This window comes from Pelophylax lessonae (genome assembly GCF_965119305.1).
Source record: "Pelophylax lessonae genome assembly, chromosome: 5".
Taxonomy (NCBI): domain Eukaryota; kingdom Metazoa; phylum Chordata; class Amphibia; order Anura; family Ranidae; genus Pelophylax; species Pelophylax lessonae.
The window spans coordinates 340,121,912-340,139,853 of NC_138772.1; the positions used below are offsets into that span (position 1 = coordinate 340,121,912).

Below are 17,942 nucleotides of genomic sequence, written 5' to 3' on the forward strand. Positions count from 1 at the left end.
GACAAAACACGATAAATGATAATAGAAAACATAAGTGCATAATGTGGTGTTCAGTTGATTATATTAACCGGTTGCCGACCGCCGCACGACGATATACGTCGGCAGTCAGCCCCGGCCAGGCAAAGTGACGTGTATATATACGTCACTAGCCTGTCACTTGCTAGGGAGCCAATAGCGGGCGAGCGCGAGCCCGCAGATGCGCGCTCCCGCCCCGGCTCGTTCCCCAGCAAGTCCGTGCGTGTGACCGGCGGACCCGATGTCCGCCAGTCACTCGCCGATCGTCGCTGCAGAGGGAGAAAGTCAGGCGGCTGATGTAAACAAGCCGCTTGTCATTCTCCCCTGTGTAGAAACAGTGATCATACGGTTCTACTATGTAGGACCGTTGATCACTGTTCCTACACTTCAAGCCACAGCCAATCACAGTAAGAATCCCGCCCCTAGGGACACACACCACCCCTCCCTCTCAAATAAAGTTAACCCCTTCACTACCAGTGTCATTTTGCAGTAACAGTGCATATGTATAGCACTGATTACTGCAGTAATGTCACTGGTAACCCCAAAAGTGTCAAAAATGTCAGTCAAGGGTCCGCCGCAATGTCGCAGTACCGCAAAAAAAATCGCAGATCGCTGCCATTACGCGTTAAAAGAAAACCACCAAAAATGACAGAAATCCTTCCCTCAGTAAACGCAATAACTGTTGCGCAAACCAATCAAAATACGCTTTTTTTTTTTTTTTTTTTTTTTTTTTTTACCAAACATATGTAGCAGAAAACAAATTGGCCAAAAATGTTAAAAAATTTTAATTTTTACATTTTTTTTTGGGGAATTTCATATAAAAAAATGTAAAAAATATTGTTGTTTTTGCAAAATTTACGCTCTTTTTTTGTTTATAGCGCAAAAAGTAAAAATCGCACAGGTGTTCAAATACCACCAAAAGAAAGCTCTGTTTGTGGGAAAAAAAGGACGTCAAATTTGTTTAGGTACAGCGTCGCACGACCGCGCAATTGTCCGTTAAAAGTCACGCAGTAAAAAAATCGCAAAAAAACCCCTGGTCAGGAAGGGGATAAAATCTTCCGGGCTTAAGTGGTTAAACCTTGCATATTCTGCAAATATTCCAAAGGAAATATGTAAGGATATTTACCTCAAAGACTTAGTCAACCCTGTCAGTAAGCCAAAAGAGGCACCAAGGTTAATGTCCCCGTGCAAGCATGAGAGCAGATCTAAAGGACCCCTGCAAGTGCTATATATAATACAGTGTGTTTATGATATGTGATAATATTGATAAGTTCTAATGCACTGTTGTCCAATATATTGCAACATGCAGAATTTAAGATACATACCATCATGGCGTATAGAAAAGGTCACAGGCTATATAGGCGGTGGAGTAGGTGGAACACAGATGGATCTTTAGGTCATGAACAGAGATTTATTATCAAAATGGGAATATCCCACGTGTATTTCCACCAATTTGGTGTTGTATCTAAAGGGAAAAAGATACAAATGTACTTGTTCACAAACCGAGCACATAAGGGCAAAAATAGGTGTCATAAAATCCCCAGTTGACAAAAGGGAAGAATATAAAGGTGTAAGCTTACCTAGTAAAGGTAAGCAGCTTGTTATTCATGTGGTTGAAAAAGAATAAAAAAAAGGGGGAAGAAGAGAGGAAAACCTCCGATGGATACTATAAATAAAAATGTAAGCAGGCTGTGAATAAACACTAATTTGAGCAGCAGTCAGAGAGTTGGTGAGTATGAAACACAACCATTGCAGAGTAGATATCTGAGGGGGACAGAACCATCTGCATGCATCCACCGCTGTGTGTCAAAGAAATGACAGCCGGATGAGCCCTTAAATGCTGCTCCAGCCCTGCGATGCTCAGCCGGTCTGGTCACCGGGCGATGAAGTGCCAAGTCGTGTATTTCTTGGGGATCAATTACTCATTTTACTTACTGAACTGCAACTAAATTGTTAACATTTGTATTGTGTTTTTTCTGGATTTTTGGTTGCTATCCTTTATCATTCAAAATACACTCATGGTAAAAATTATAGACCCTTCATTTCTTTGTAAGTGGGCAAACTAACAAAATCTGCAGGGGATCAAATATTTTTCCCCACTGTATACAGGATCATTTGACATTCCTTACACAGGAAAATGTGGACTACTAAAATGATTTACATTGTAAATACAGTAGACTGATACAAAGGAACTACAGTTCTAGCTAATGCCTTCTATCCTGCAATACTGCTTTCTAAGTTCTAGGGAGGTTTGTGTAAATGCGTCCTTCAGTCTATCTTAAGGACGCAGTCACACAATACATAGACCAATGCATACTGCCATTCACTATGCTGAGTTTCGATGCAACATTTTCCTTTCTTCTTTCCTTAATTTTTGGTAGGATTCTTGTGCCATTAACTCAATATGTACAGAGGGAGCAATGTACTAATAGTTTATTCCTCTAAGGCAGAGATGGCTTCTTAATATTCTACCAAATCTGTTTTGGTTTGACTTTAGAATCTGTTGTGATCTTTGAGGAATATTTGTGAAAAAATGACTTCACAGCACAAGCAGCTAAAGAGGTCAATGGTGACAAATTAAAAATAATGAAAAATGTTACTGCTTGTTACAATTATGTAAATACAATGTCCATAGTGTAGACACTGGGGCATTTTAAGTCAGTGTTAAATGAATGGAATGTTTTGTCTGCTTGGAAGTTCATTTGATTACAGAAATATTTGTTGACACTTTATTAATCAATTTAGTACATAGCCCCCTCAGTCTTTCCCTTGTTTTCAGTGTTCTAATTAGTAGTCATATGTTCAAAATGTTTCAACAGAATTGTTCTGATTTGCACAGCCTGCTCAAATCAAGTTTTGTGTTAAGATGGAAATACATTATACAATTTTTCTTATTCAATTTCATTTAGATTTACCTTTTACTTATGTAGTGCAAGGGACTTCCTGGTTGCATACAAATTGAAAGTGTTTAGGTTTGACCTCATTTTATATGATTTGGTAAATCTAAAGGAAAATCGTGCAAGAAAAATATATAATGTGTGGCCAGCTTTATACCACCTTTGGGACTTGATTCAATTTACAATCAATCTTGGAGCCTTGACAATCACCTGCATTTGTTTGGCTTTCAATACATTAGTATGTTACTCTTTCTGTAACTGAGCCTCAAAAGTACTCTGCTGTACTTCTCTGTATGTGTTCTGGATCAATTTAGTCCAAGGCACATCTCAAATTTTGCAAGGGTTCATCTCATTTTGACAGCAGAGAAAGTAAAGCCCCGTACACATGTACCGATTGTCGGCCGTAAATATTCGGCCGCCGACCGATCGGCAGATTGTAGGCTTGTTAGTATGATGCTTCCGACAGCCGACAGCGCATTTTCGGCCGAACAGAATCTGTCGTGCAGGCATTAAAATTTTTGTTGGCCAACACCAGAACGGCCGATTGTTCGCCAGTCAGTACAGATTTTGGCCGACAGACAGCAGATTTGCAAGACTGGGCATGCTCAGAAAAGAAAAAAGACAAGAAAAGTTAACCATCACATGACATCACTTCTGCATTCGGCTGTTGTTGGCCGATAAAATTCGTGTGCAGTCTTTTGCAGTTTTCAACAGACACGACAGCCCTGGACAAAAGACAGCCGATCGTTCGGCCGACGATCGGTACGTGTGTACAGGGCTTTACTCAATCAAAGTGCTTGTCAAGGTACTAGGGTGGTTCAGGTTTTGAATCCCATCTCTTGCAATGAATGCACGTGTGGGTCAGCACAGACATAAAGTGTGTAAATATTCACTTCCATTTTTACAGTAGTAGAACGTTCTTCTGCCATGGGTTGCAAAAAGCCCTAAAGTATTCATGACGTAAATTAAGACAGCAGTAACGATGAAAGAAGAACATGTTTACAGTGTTTGAAGTGGACGTATTGTACAAATGTTCTTTTCAAATTATGTAGATATGAACCTTTTTTCCCCTTAATACTGCTGTTTTAAAATGTGCAAAAACAGAACTTTGTTAAAGTCAGATTGCCCTCCTTCTGTATGCTGACACTACCATGCACATATCTTATAGATATATATATATATATAAATATATTTATATAGTAAGGGTTGTCACAAGTTTTTGTTTGGTTTAAGTGATGTAGATCTTGAACTCAGCACACAAAGTGCGATAGGTTAGAGAAGATATGGGTTGGTGGGTGGAGGAAGGCAGGATTTTTTTCTGTTAAAGCTGTTTTAATTCTAGATTTAGCTCTTACAGTGGAATATTATATTCCATATAGGGGATCAGGTCCCTTTTCAAAATCCTTGGCCCTGGGATTAATTCCTGTGGCTGTCTTCCCACTTGTGACAACCCTAAATACATATGTGGAGTTCCCGAAGAAACCACAAATGTTTTAAAGACTATTTTAAAAAAACTGATTTCTCTCTGTTTCTTTGTGGCGATGTGCCTACTAGGCATTCAAGAATCTTTCACAGCGCTTTGTCCTGAAAGAAGACTGGGCCAGAGGAGCCCCATTGTGCCCCTGCTTTAGGAATTCAGCTCTTCATTTTATAATTTCTGTGCCTAATTTGTACTACATCACCACCAATGCTGGCACTGAGACAGAATGGGGGTTATGTATTATAAGTTTTACCTTGCTGATCTGGGGCTAATTGAAAAGTGAAGTACCGGTCAGTGCAGTGAACTCCAGAGTGTGTCCTGAGCAGCGTGTCTTGATCTCTGCCGCTTAAGGGTGTGGAGGAGATACCAGCACGCACCTCTGAGATTGGGTTTCCAACAATGTATTGGTATCTGCGAGTGGTAAATGGGCAACGGCCAAGGTCAGTCCAAATGTTAGTCAACATCTTTTGGTAAGTGGTAAGTCGAAATGATTAAGCCAGAACCTCTGGGAAACAAAAGTAAGCCAATCCTTTTTCGTCATGTTGCTTTCTTGTGCACATCCTACATTAGATTGGGAGGACTTTGGATTTCCAGAAGACCCTCTGTGTCTTATAGTATTCCTGACCTTAGCTTTGTTGTTGTGAGAACCATTTTGTTCTTCACCAGTTTTGTGGTAATTTGTGATAGAGAATTGCACCTATTATGTGCGACAGGGTTTAGTAATGCTCCATACACATTTCGCATTCATGCATGCTTTTTTAGAACAGGTTTAGAACATGTTTAATTCAGCAATCCACACCACAAGAAAAATACTCTAGTCAATACTAGGTTTAAAGAACAATACATATTCAAGATACTGTGGTCTGCTTTGGAACCATTTATCTATTAGTGGGAGCTAAAACCCTCTACTCTGCCATCTTGAGAGATGAATGATCTTTATTGTTTGTGGTGTGGGTTTTTTTTTTTTTTTTTTTAAATTAAGGACTTTGAGGAATAAAGATTTACCAAAATGTAATGACACATCATGGAGTAACAACCTCTACTTTTTTTAAGCCACACTCCAGCCAGCATTGATTTTGATAGAGTGGTAATAGTCAGAACCTCTGTTAAGTTTTTATTGCTTGTGTCTTCATGGGCAACTGGCACAATAGGCAAATACAAACCTGACAGACGTTCTCATCCTTCCTCACTTTACTAAATGTGCTTTTGTTTGTGTCTGTGTCCACATTAGAGAGATATCACATAAAAGTGAGGGTAGGTGCTCCAGTGGAAACGAATAAAAACACTTGATGAAAATTATGACACTGTTGAAAACGAAAAAAACAAAAACTTTTGGGTGGAATTGGGCCTAGCTTTTGCAGTTGTCATCCCTGCAATTTGTGCAGTCACTGGAGTGTTGGGAGGTTGTCTACTCTTGTGATATGTGGGACATCAGAAAAGCGTTCAAAACTATGTTGCCGTTAAATGTTACCATTGCAAGTTTCTAACAAAAATGTTTATTTTCCTCACAACCTTTGCACAGGAGGCTGTGAGCTAGATCTGGCACAGTTTTTCCAGCTCATTAATGACATGGGTGGCATGCAGCAAGTGACAGACCTCAAGAAATGGAATAAACTGGCAGACATGCTTCGCATCCCGAAGACCGCACAGGACAGACTGGCAAAACTGCAAGAGGCTTACTGTCAGTACCTGCTCTCATATGACTCCCTTTCCCCTGAGGAGCACAAGAAACTGGAGAAAGAAGTTCTGCAGGAGAAGGAAAATCTAGAAAAGAAGAAAGGTCCACTGGAAGGGCATGCAGAGAATGCTTATAGGTTACATTTGCTCCCTAGATATGAGCCTAAAAATGGATTAATTAATGGAGTTGTACACCGCAATGGCCTACGTGGAAAGCTGAAAGAAATGGATGTTCCTCCAAAAAATGGCAGGCGGAGGCTTTTTACTCTGGAAAAAGAATATACAGAGGAGGAACCCGAAGATAAAAGTTTATTAGGTGATCTGCACAAATGCATCTACAAGGTAAGTCAGGTAAATGTGATCACAATGTACATTGTTCCCTAGCTTAAAGTCAATGACTTCAGTGTACAGATGTTTGAATTGATTTCAAATATGCAATTTTTCATTAAATGACATCAATAAATAATACAATATGCAGTCAAAAAGCATATATTTAGAAGCATATCCATTGTAGCACCATGTCTAAGCTTTCACTTGATTGAATTGAAGCAATGGAAACAAACTAGAATAAAAGTCGACATGTGAACGTAGCCTTAGTTTATTAATGGACAGTACATTAGTTTATTAATGGACAGTACTATTGCCTTCACCAAGCACAGCAAATGGTGCATAAAAAGAGAAGTCCACTTTTTGAAAATACACAATTATTTTTAAAATTCCACCCACATGTCCCTTTTTTTTTTTTGAAACTGAACCTGTAAAGCCCTGCAGCTATGATCAGTGGATCCACAGATACAACACACACTTTCCTGCATTCATGCATACCCTTCCTCCAGCTCCTTGTCCACACTGAGGTTCAGACTTCAAGTTGGAGTACCAATCTACCATGAGTACGGTGATCACTGCACTTGTATTCCATAGATAACTATAAAGTCTGACTTGTAGTTATTCACATATCAGATTCAATATTAGCAGGAGGCTGTGGCGATGGGTAATCCAGCTTCAAAGATCTGAGATTTAGAAACCAAGCATAAGAAAAGAAGCTGCTTTGTGCTTCAACTTGTCCAGTTTATACCATCAGTAAGTCTTAGTTCAAGTGATATTAAAGGCAAGTTTAATAAAAAAAAAAAAAAATTGTCATACTTACCTGCTCTGTGCAGTGGTTTTGCACAGAGCAGCACTGATCTTCCTTTTTTGTAGTCCCCTGCTGACGCTCCTGGCTCGTCCCTCCTGCCAAGTATCCCCACTGCAGACAGCTTGCTGTGGAGGCACCCAAGCAGGCTCACTCCCGAGCCACTGCTCTGCATGTCCCTTCACACAAAGACCCGCGGCTCGGCCTTGTTTCTTTCCTGATTGGCTCACTAACTGTCATTGACAACAGTGCTGTCTCAGCTAATGAGGGGGGAGAGTCCCCGGAGAGACAAGGTTCTCATGCACATCATTAGATTGCTATGGGGCGCAAGTAAGTAAAAAGGGGGGCTGCTGCATACAGAATAGAAGGCATGAAGGTAAAAAACTTTTATCCTTTAGAATCACTTTTATGAACGGACTTTGCCATCAATTATGACTGATATTATACACAGATATTACACATGCATTGAATAATGGTGCTGCAGAGAGGTTAACCACTTGCCGACTGTACATTGCAGCGCAGATATACTGCGGCAGGCTGGCTCGGCTGCGTGAATCGCCGTACCTGCTCACGCGCCCCCATTAGCCACCGGGGAAGCTGATTCACACGGCCGGTGGCCGCGATTTGCCGCTGGGCACCTGTGATCACTTCCCATGGAGAGAGAAAGGTGGTCTGCTGTTGCAGCAGACTGTTGTTCTCTCAGGAATCAGCACAGAGTGCCTGTGATCCTCCTATTTAGGATCACAGATCTCTGTGTTGATTCCACAAGCCAATTCCCTCCACAGTTAGAAAACACCCCCTAGGCATACACTTAACCCTTTGATCGGCTCTGAGTTAACCCCTTCCCTGCCAGTGTCATTATTACAGTAACACTGCATATTTTTAGCACTGATTACTGTAGTAATGTTATTGGTCCCCCCAAAAATGTCAGTTAGGGGCCTGATCTGTCCACCGCAATGTTGCAGTCCCACTAAAAATCGCTGATCGCCGCCAATACTAGTAAAAAATAAATAAACAAACAAAAATGACAATCTTTCCCCTAGTTTGTTTACGCGATAAACCAATCAAAATACGCTTATTGGGATTTTTTTTTACCAAAAATATGTAGCAGAATACAAATTGGCCTAGCAGAGTGTGAAAAATATTTTTTTTTTCTGAATTGTCGCCTTTTTTTTTGTTTATAGCACAAAAAATAAAAATCACACAGGTGATTGAATGCCACCAAAAGAAAGCTCCATTTGTGGGGAAAAAAAGGACATCAATTTTATTTGGGTATAGAATCGCACAACTGCACAATTGTCCGTTAAAGTAACACAGTGCCGAATCGCAAAAAATGCCCTGGTTTATTAAGGGGGTAAAACCTTCCGGTCCAGAAGTGGCTAAGTTAAAGCAGTAGTAAACCCAAAAGCAAGCATTCATTATATTGCAGCTTACCAATTCTTAAAGAGGTTGTAAACCTCAGAATTTATTTAAAAAAAAAAAACGAACACCTGAAAGACAAACACATAATGAGCTAGTATGTATCGCATACTAGCTCATTACGAAATACTTAGAACGAAGCCCCGACCGCTCACCTCTCTCATGGGTAACATGTTCTGTCGCCCTTCTTTCGGGTTTGCAGCATCCGGCCATCTGATTGGCTGGAGCCACGATGACCTCACTCCCGTGCATGCGCGTGGGAGCCGACAGTCACGGCACGGGGCTCTGAAGGAATGGCACGAGCGGCCGTTCCTTCAGAGCGCATGCGCCAGTGATGTCACTGGCTGCATGCAAAGTAAATATCTCCTAAACTGTACATGTTTGGGAGATATTTACAGTACCTATAGGTAAGCCTTATCATAGGCTTTCGTATAGGTACAAGTTGCAGAGGAGGGTTTACTTCCTCTTTAAATGTGGTGGCTGTATTAGTTTCCATTATAGGCTTTCTTCTTTTTTTCTTTTTTTCATCTGGTAATCCAGGCAGCAAGTCTGTTGTTTTTCAAAAGCACAAGCTCTCCAGCAGAATGTAGCAGTTTACATCGATGAGAAAAACCACACTGGCAGGGGTATTTAAAATGATCAGTTTGTATTTATTCATGTAAAACCTTTATCCCAAAAGGAAAAAACACTGTTCTGTAACTGATTATAAAGTGTGAGCTGGAGTTTGGCTACAGTTTGTTATTGTATCTAAATCTGCTAATACATTTAGGGTCCATTCACACTAGCGCGACTTGGTCGCCTGACAAGTCACGGTCGGTCGCCATTGAAATAGTACAGGACCCGTTCTAATAGGAGCGACACATGTCGCTCCGACTTAGAAAAAGGGTCCTGTACTACTTTGGGGCGACCTGGAGGCGTCTTGCATTGACTTCAATTATATGAAGTGCGTGCAAGTCGCGCCGAGGTCGCAGGGCACGCTGTGCACCGCGACTTCACAGGTCACCCCACAAAATCCTGTCGCGACAGTGTGAATGGGCTGTTAACACTACCCTCTACTATGTAGCGTCTGCTGTGCCTCCTGTTCTCATTCTTCCAGAGTTATGTTTAACAAATACAGGGGGTATATAACTGGCCAGATTACCAGGTGAAAACAGAGGGAAAAAAAAGCCAAAGAAAAGTAAACTGATGCGGCCACTCTCCTCCCCATCTTTTTCCTAACCCGGATGCGACGTGTATGACCTCACTTCCGGGCCCCTTTGTCAGTGTTCCCGGCCATCGAGACCGGGAAAGAATGTTATGGACTGCAATCTGTACTACCCTACATTCAGTGGAGCACATGGGAGGCATCCGGGGTCTTTTAGACCCCGGATGTCTCACTAAAAAGAACTTGTCCCCTATGTGGTTAAAAAAATTAGGTAAAAAGAAAACAAACATTTTTTAGTTAAAAATTTTGAGCCCCCCACCCCCACATAAACACACGTACAATCGTAAACTCATGCATCAGGAGCCTATGTAGATACGATACACATTTTACAGGGCTTGACAAATCCTAGGTCGTTTCGGCGCAGCCCACCAGCACAAGCAACCCCCCATCACCCGACGCCCTGAACATGCAGATCCAGGTGCCGGACATCTGACCCAGTTCCAATATCCAAAAACAAAAAATATCCAGCTCTGCTGCTTACCTGCAGCAGAGCCAAAGTTTTTTTCACTTTCCTCCCCACACACCGGTACCCCTGTGCACTCGCCATTCCGTCCCCCAGCAGACCTGCTGCCCCCGTGCAGAAAGGCTCACCCTGCCTTTCCCGCCAGTCCCTACGATTGGCGCTAAAGACAAGCAGGGAGGCGAGCAGAGTCCAGCCTACACAACACACACCAAAATCTCGAGCCCCAACAACCTCAAGTGTAACCATCCAGTGAAAACCTGTCCCACTCAGCAGCACCGCAACTAAATGAGACAACCGCCCAACCCCCAAGTAAATTAAATATTCTTTGTTTAAAAAAAAAAAAACTGGCCCCTAACTTTTTTATTTGGCTCCTAGATTCAAAGCAATTTTCTCAAGCTCTGATCGGTAAGCTACAAATATATCACATTTTCTCTTTCTTTCACTGATGGACACAGCTCCATGTCTTCAGACCATTGGTCTTATGCTGCTCTCTCTTCAGGAGTAGGACTAGGCAGAAACCTTTTTGGTTACGCCCCTGACGCAGTTCCAGAGGGTATACCATCACTTTCTGCTATAAGACTTCAGTTTTTTCTGCCGAGTAAGGACCTGGCTCTCTGCTGGGATCTGCGGTCCTGGCATTTTTTTCCTTTTTAAATTGAATTTTTATCTAATTTCTTTACTATTTTTGTTCCTGTGTAAACTACAATCAACCTACTGGATATCATAGACCCTTATGGTCTTCCCAGTCTGGCCTGCAAGCACGACCCAACTATTAGCTCTGCGCTAGGTTGGCCGCAACATAGTCCCACTGGATGGGGGCTGGCCGGCGAGTTAAACACGAGGTCGCATAGCCCTGGTCACGACAGCAGTCACGATCAGATTTGCAGCGTACCTCAGGCTGCCGCGCCCCCATTCCAAGATGGTGCGGTGGACTGCTAGGCATAGCGCCTGCCTGGTACCGTGGTGTGGTGAGTAGTGTCCCCACTCCTTTCTTATGGAATTTCTGGGGTGGTCGCGGGCTCCCTGGGGATGGTAGGCCTCCTCCTGTGTCCTCCCTCCCCCTCCTACTCTTTCCCTCATCTCCACAGCAGGGTTCCCCCTGAGTAGGTGCTCTCACCTGCCCCCTGTCCTTCTCCTTAGCCCCTTTAAGGGGCACAAGTGCATTTGGGTAGGGGGGCTTGTCTGCTGTTGGGCCGGAGAGTGGTGGGTGGGTGCCGCTGTTGGCTCCCCTTTTTGGGGGTGCCCGTACCTTGGTGCTGCGAGGGGGGTCCCCTTCTGGTGGATGTCTCTGTCCCGGGTCCCGTGCAGCGCTACGTGGCGATGCCATTTTGCTGATGATTCTGCATTCCCGGCTTCGGCTGCCATGTTTGTGTAGTTCAGCGGCCATGTTTTGGTTTGCCATAGAAGATAACAGTGGCCATTTTCTTGTAGTCTGCGGGGGCCTCTAGTGTTAGTGTTGGCGCTTTCTCTTACATCGCAGTGTGGCAGGCAGTTTGGCGCACTCCAACTTTGTGGTGGTGAGTCTCTGGGGGTATACAATCCTTCCTCTGTTATACAGCATTGCGGGTGCGCTTATTCTTGTGGCGCTGATTCTTGTGGTGCTCCAGCGGTGCAAAAAAAGCCAAAAAACGTTTTCGCTCTTTTGTGCACAGCGCAGCTCCGCTTAACCCCTTGTTGGCCATGAAGCCTCTGGAACGTATATCACCACCTGACCCACTCCTGGAAGCTGCAGGACCCTCTGGGTCGGTCTGCCCTGGCGGCCATGACGGCAGCCCTGCAGTCATTAGTAACCAAGGTAGATATGGCCCTGCAAAGGAGGCCTAGCATGAAGCGCCCCCTGCCTTCACAGTCTGATGTGGATTTGGCCGCCGCGGACGAGAGTCAGCCCACTGGGTCTGTGTCCACGCACGCTGATTGCTCGAATAGTGAGGATGAGTCGTCCTCCGCAGCCGCGTATGAAAAATCGCTGGTGGAGGCTTTGATTGTGTCAGTGCAGGAAAACTCGCCTGATGCTGAGTCAGCGACACCGGTGCAGTTTGGCACTCTCAAATATTCCAAGGTGACTAAGGTGTTCCTCTTTCCTGCCTATTTTTACGAGATTGTCACTAATCAGTGGGGTTCCCCCGAAACGCATGGTTGGAATACCGAAGTGCTTTGCTAGGAGATATCCCTTTGAGGAATCTTTTCTGAAGAAACTGACAGTTCCACCGTCGGTGGATTCTCAGGCTTCCAGGCTAAATAAGGCCACATTTTTGCCAGTGGAGGACTCTCCATCCTTTAAGGATCCCGTGAATAGGAGAGCTGAGGCTCTGGTCTGGTACCCTTTCACCGTGGCTGGTTTAATTTTGAGACTGGTGTTTGCTATCACCTTGGTATCTCAACACCCTCCTGAGCTGGAGGATCAGTTGATCCAGGGATTACAGTACATCTGTGATGCATCTTTGGCAGAAAAGACAAAAAAGAAAAAGAGGGGCGCACCGACCTAGTACATTACCATAAAAACATTTATTAAAATATTAAAAAGTGTGCAAAGTACTCACAAGACTGGTGTGATACATCACACATCAAGAATGGCATATACAGTCTCCAAGGTAGCCAGGTCCCAATTGTGACGAATGAGCATGCAAATAGTCGCATGGGGCTGCTGTGGCTAGGCTGACGCGTTTCAGGGGCGAACCCCCTTCCTCAGAGCCAGAAAAAGTGCTGCACTATTCTTGATGTGTGATGTATCACACCAGTCTTGTGAGTACTTTGCACACTTTTTAATATTTTAATAAATGTTTTTATGGTAATGCACTATGTCGGTGCGCCCCTCTTTTTCTTTTTTGTCTTTTTTACCAGTGGATCTGGATACCCTTGATCCTGAAGGGGGCAGCAAGACCAAACAGCTCTCTTTACATCCGAGTTTGTAGTGCACCTCTTTCTACTCCATCAGACAGCACTTGAGCGGAGGAGGTTTTGTTTTTACATGCATCTTTGGCATGCAGGTATCTGTGACGGCCAAGATTTTTCACCGCATGATATGGTTGAAGCACTGGTCGGCTGACCAGGCTTCTAAAAAGGTGCTGACAGATCTATCCTTTGTAGGTGATCGTTTAGGGCCTCTATGGAAGAGATCATTAAGGGCTGTACAAGAGGTAAGAGCACTTTACTTCCGCAAGTTGCTAGGGGCAAGGAACCTCGTTGTAAAACGTGGTACTTTCTTCTTGGCTCACAAGGAGCCCAGACTGCCGATCAACATCTTGGAAATTCTGTCTCAATGGATAGATTGTCTGCAGGGACGCCCTGTAAAGATGCAATCGGACAATGCTACGGCTGTGGCATGTGTCTATCATCATGGGGCACAAGGAGTTCCCTGGCAGCCTGGGAAGTGGCCGGTACCTTGAGGTGGGCAGAACTATATGTTCTGGCCCTCTCTGCTGTGCACATTCCTGGGGTAGAGAACTGGCAAGTGGACTATATCAGTCGGCAGTCGTTGGATCCGGTAGAATGGTCTCTTCACCCGGAGGTGTTTCATCAACTGTGCCTTCGGTGAGGGATCCCTGATGTGGACCTGCTGGCCTCCCCGTCTCAACAGGAAGTTACAGAGGTTCATGTCAAGGTCTCAGGATCTTCTGGCTGACGCCCCGGTGGCCCCTTGGAGTCAGTATCCTATAAATTACGCATTTCCTCCAATACAACTTCTGTTGAGACTGCTACGCAGAGTCTAGGTTGAAGGGATTCCAGTCATTCTGGTGGCATGAGACTGGTCTTGTCAGTCTTGGTACGCAGGCCTGGTAAGGCTGGTAGCAGACATTCCATGGAAACTTCCTCTCAGGGAAGATCTTCTGTCTCAGGGACCAATCTTCCAACCTGCTTTACAGTTGCTGGCTTTAACGGCCTGGCTATTGAAAGCCAGGTGCTGAAGGACAGAGGGCTGTCGGAGTCTGTGATTCCTAAGCTGTTAAAAGTTAGGAAATCTACTTTCAGGAAGGTTGATCGAGTTTGGAAGATGTACATTACTTGGTGTGAGTCTCGGGGGGGGGGGGGGGAGGGGGTTCTTCCTGTTCCTTTTCTGTGTCCCGCCTTTTGGAGTTTCTACAACTAAGTGTAGATCAACGTTTGGCTCTGGGCACCATCAAGGGTCAGATTTCCGCTTTGGCCATATTTTTCCAAAGGCCATTGGCGGCGAAGTCCTGGGTTCAGACTTTTGTGCAGGGAGTTCGCCATCTGGCTCCTCTGGTGCGATCCCTGGTGCCTCGGTGGGATCTCAATTTGGTACTGTCGGTGCTTCAAAAGCCTCCCTTTGAAAATATTTGAGAACTTCCTCTGCTTCTGTTGTTGCAGAAGGTGGCCTTCTTAGTCGCTTTTACTTCCGCACATATGGTGTTGAAGTTGGCTGCGTTGTCCTGTCGGTCGCCTTACCTGGTGATTCATAGGGACAAAGTGGTGTTGCGACCCTGTCAGACATTCCTTCCTAAGGTTGTCTCAGGGTTTCATTTGAATGAAGATATTGTGTTATCTTCTTTATGTCCTAAACAGAAACATCCTAAGAAAATTGCTTTGTATTCCTTGGATGTGGTCAGGGCGGTTCGGGTGATTCTTTGTTTTTTTAATGGACCTCGTAAGGGGCAGGCCGCATCTGCTGTGACCATTTCCAAGGGGATCAGGCAGACGGTGGTGCAGGCCTATTCTATCAAGGGTCAGGTTCCTCCTTTCCCTGTTAAAGCGCATTCTACCAGGGCGCTTAGTGCCCTCTGGGTCTTCCGTCATCAGGCGTCAGTGGTTCAGACGTGGTAGTCTGTACACGCATTCACAAAATTTTATAAGGTGGATGTACTTGCATCTTCGGATGCGGCATTTGACCGCAATGTTTTGTAGGCTGCGGTTGCTGAGACTTCCGCTTCTTGAGGGTGTAATTCTTTCCTGGTGTTTAGCTCCAGTTGTTCATGGTTGAGCTCCTGTTTTTACCTGGTTGGCCATGTTTAGCTTTGGGAAATCTACGTATTGCTGTCTTTTCCCCGCCCCTCATGTTAATACTGCTTTGGGACATCCCAATGGTCTGAAGACATGGAGCTGTGTTCATCCGTGAACGAAAGAGAAAACTGGATTTTTGTCTTACGGTAAAATCCTTTTCTCGGAGGTTCACTGACGGACACAGCACCCGCTCCTCTGTTGGGTTGAGTTATGTGTTCTTCTGACACTGCTTGTTAAAAAACTGAAGTCCTATAGCAGAAAGTAATGGTATACCCTCTGGGACTGCCTCAGGGGCCAACCAAAAAGGTTTCCTCCTACTCCTAAAGAGAGAGCAGCATAAGCCCAATGGTCTGAAGACATGGAGCTGTGTCCGTCAGTGAACCTCAGAGAAAAGGATTTTACGATCAGACAAAAAATGATTTTTCTGAAGGCATGCTCGTAGGTTAATTGGCTATTGGCCCTAGTAGGTATATGTATGAATATGAGCTAGGGACTTCATATTGTAAGCTCTTTGAGGGCAAGGACTCATGTGAATGTATAATAAATAAAATATGTAAAGCGCTGTGTAAATTTGTGGCGCTATACAAGTACCTGTAATAAATAAATACACTTTTGATTTTGGGTTTACCACCGCTTTACCTAGAGAGGCTAAATATGGTCTAGGGTATCCTGCTTCAATAATCTCTGATCACAGAAAGGTTAAAGGACAACTTTACTCAGGAAATCTAGAGGCTGCTATTTACTGTTAAACCTCTCTACTGCCTGTCAGGTTGATCATTTGCCTTCAGTACTTTCTAGGTCACTGAATCCGATAAGCATGCTGACATGGAGCTAGTGTAAGCCAGCCAACATGCATGTTCAGAATGAAGTCTGTCCAGTATATTTTACTCTATACTTTGATTGTCTTTCATGAAATGACATTGGTAGAGTGTGGCAAGGGTGATATACCTCTGACATAAAATTAGTAGCAGTTTCCTTTCATCACATTTTAAAGCTGAAATGTATTCTGCATAAATTTTACCTTCTATGGTTCCTCACAACTCCTCCCCCTGTCAACATGCCAAAAACATAAAAAAAAAAAAACGTGTGGTTTGCACAGATGATGACATCACTTATGTATGCTTCTCTTTGTAATCCAGGTAGAAAATGGGTGGTGGGAGCTGATGGCAGGGGACTGTCCGTAGACAGCACCCTGCCTTAGTACTCTTCTTTCTGTTCAAATGGTTTTTATTAAAGCAGAAGGAATGTAGTACAAAACAATACCAATAGGTAATAGTGGTGCATAACAGATGAATACACGTCAAAATGACATTATTAACAGCAAGTAGTAGCATAACAATCAGGTTTAGGAATAGGAAAGGGGCAAGCTGGGCGCCCCGGTATACAAGTACGAAGGATAAACACAGTGCATAAGGGCGGCTGGGGGTAGGGTAAAAAGGGAGGCCGTAGTGCAGCAAAAGTTGGTGGTCCAGCCACAGCAGGGAAACAAATTAGGTAGCGGCCAACTCAAGGCAATAAGGGGGGGGGGGGAGAAAAAGAAGAGAGTAAGAGGGGCAAGAAGGATAGGGGGGGGGGGGAAGGGCAAAACAGTGGGGGGGGTTATGCGGGGGGAGGAAGGGTGCCCGGAGGGAGTCCCGGGCCACTGATGTGGTTCAGATCGACAATACCAGTAGGGAATCGGTGACCACAGGTCAAGCTAGTACAAGGGATTCATCAAAGCCTATCGGAAGACAGTTGTCAATCCATGGTTTCCAGAGCTTTTCGTAAGGTATAAGTTTATCCAGCAGGATAGCTTCAGTTTTAGCATGGATCATAGCTTGAGTGACTCTATTTTTCATGGTCAGGAAACAAAGGGAGGAAGTTTTCCAGGCCTTCGCTATGGTCTGTTTGGCAGCCGTGGTGACATACAGGAAAAGTTTAAACTGGCGACGTGTGAGGTCAGGTGGCTTGTAGTTCAGGAGTGCAGAAGCAGGATCAGGGGTAAGGGGTGTGTGGAAGATTGTAGATAAAACCCGATACACTTCGGACCAAAAGGTACGGACCGTAGGGCATTCCCACCAAATGTGTGCATGGGTACCTGGAGACTCGCAACCACGAAAGCAACGAGGTGAGTATTGTGGCGCATATTTGGAGACTCTGGCTTGGGACCAAGTACCATCTGGTAAGGACTTTTGTAATTTGTTTCCAAGGCTACAATATTTGGGGAAGCCGATTTAGTGGCTTGCCAAATTTGGATCCAGTCAGAGTCTTCCAAGGAGAGGTGTAGGTCCCTTTTCCCATTTGGAAGCATATGCCGGGGGGTGGTCACCTTAGTACTCTTCTTAAGAGCCCACATCCCTGTTGCAAATATTGGGCTGGCTCTTGTAAGGAGTTCTGCAAATAGCAACTTGATAAGTGGGCTTGTGGGTTGCTGCATTGGTGTTCCATTTGTATGCAGACTGCCTTGGGTAAACTTTCACATGTGACATTGGGCCTTCATGACTGACATATCTGAAATCCATGTAGATTCAAAGGGAAGGGACCACTACAGTACCACATCCTATGTATGCATATATAGATAATGAAAAAAGAAAAAAAAAGGATCAAAGTTATAGAAGAGACCTTGCTTAGCTAAAATGTATTGAAATTATTACATTAGTCAAAAAAAATAAAACTGGATCAATTTGATCCTAAAATTAGCAAAGGTATGTTGTATTGAT

The 17,942-nt window shown here is 44.1% G+C and overlaps 1 protein-coding gene across 1 annotated transcript in view; it reads left to right on the plus strand.

Moving 5' to 3' along the window:
- JARID2 (jumonji and AT-rich interaction domain containing 2) overlaps positions 1-17,942 on the plus strand; it is a 351,911-nt gene that overhangs the window by 247,454 nt on the left and 86,515 nt on the right. The window contains exon 8 of the mRNA XM_082258420.1: positions 5,915-6,411. Within this exon, the coding sequence (XP_082114546.1) occupies positions 5,915-6,411 (497 nt within the window). The remainder of the gene's footprint in view (positions 1-5,914; positions 6,412-17,942) is intronic.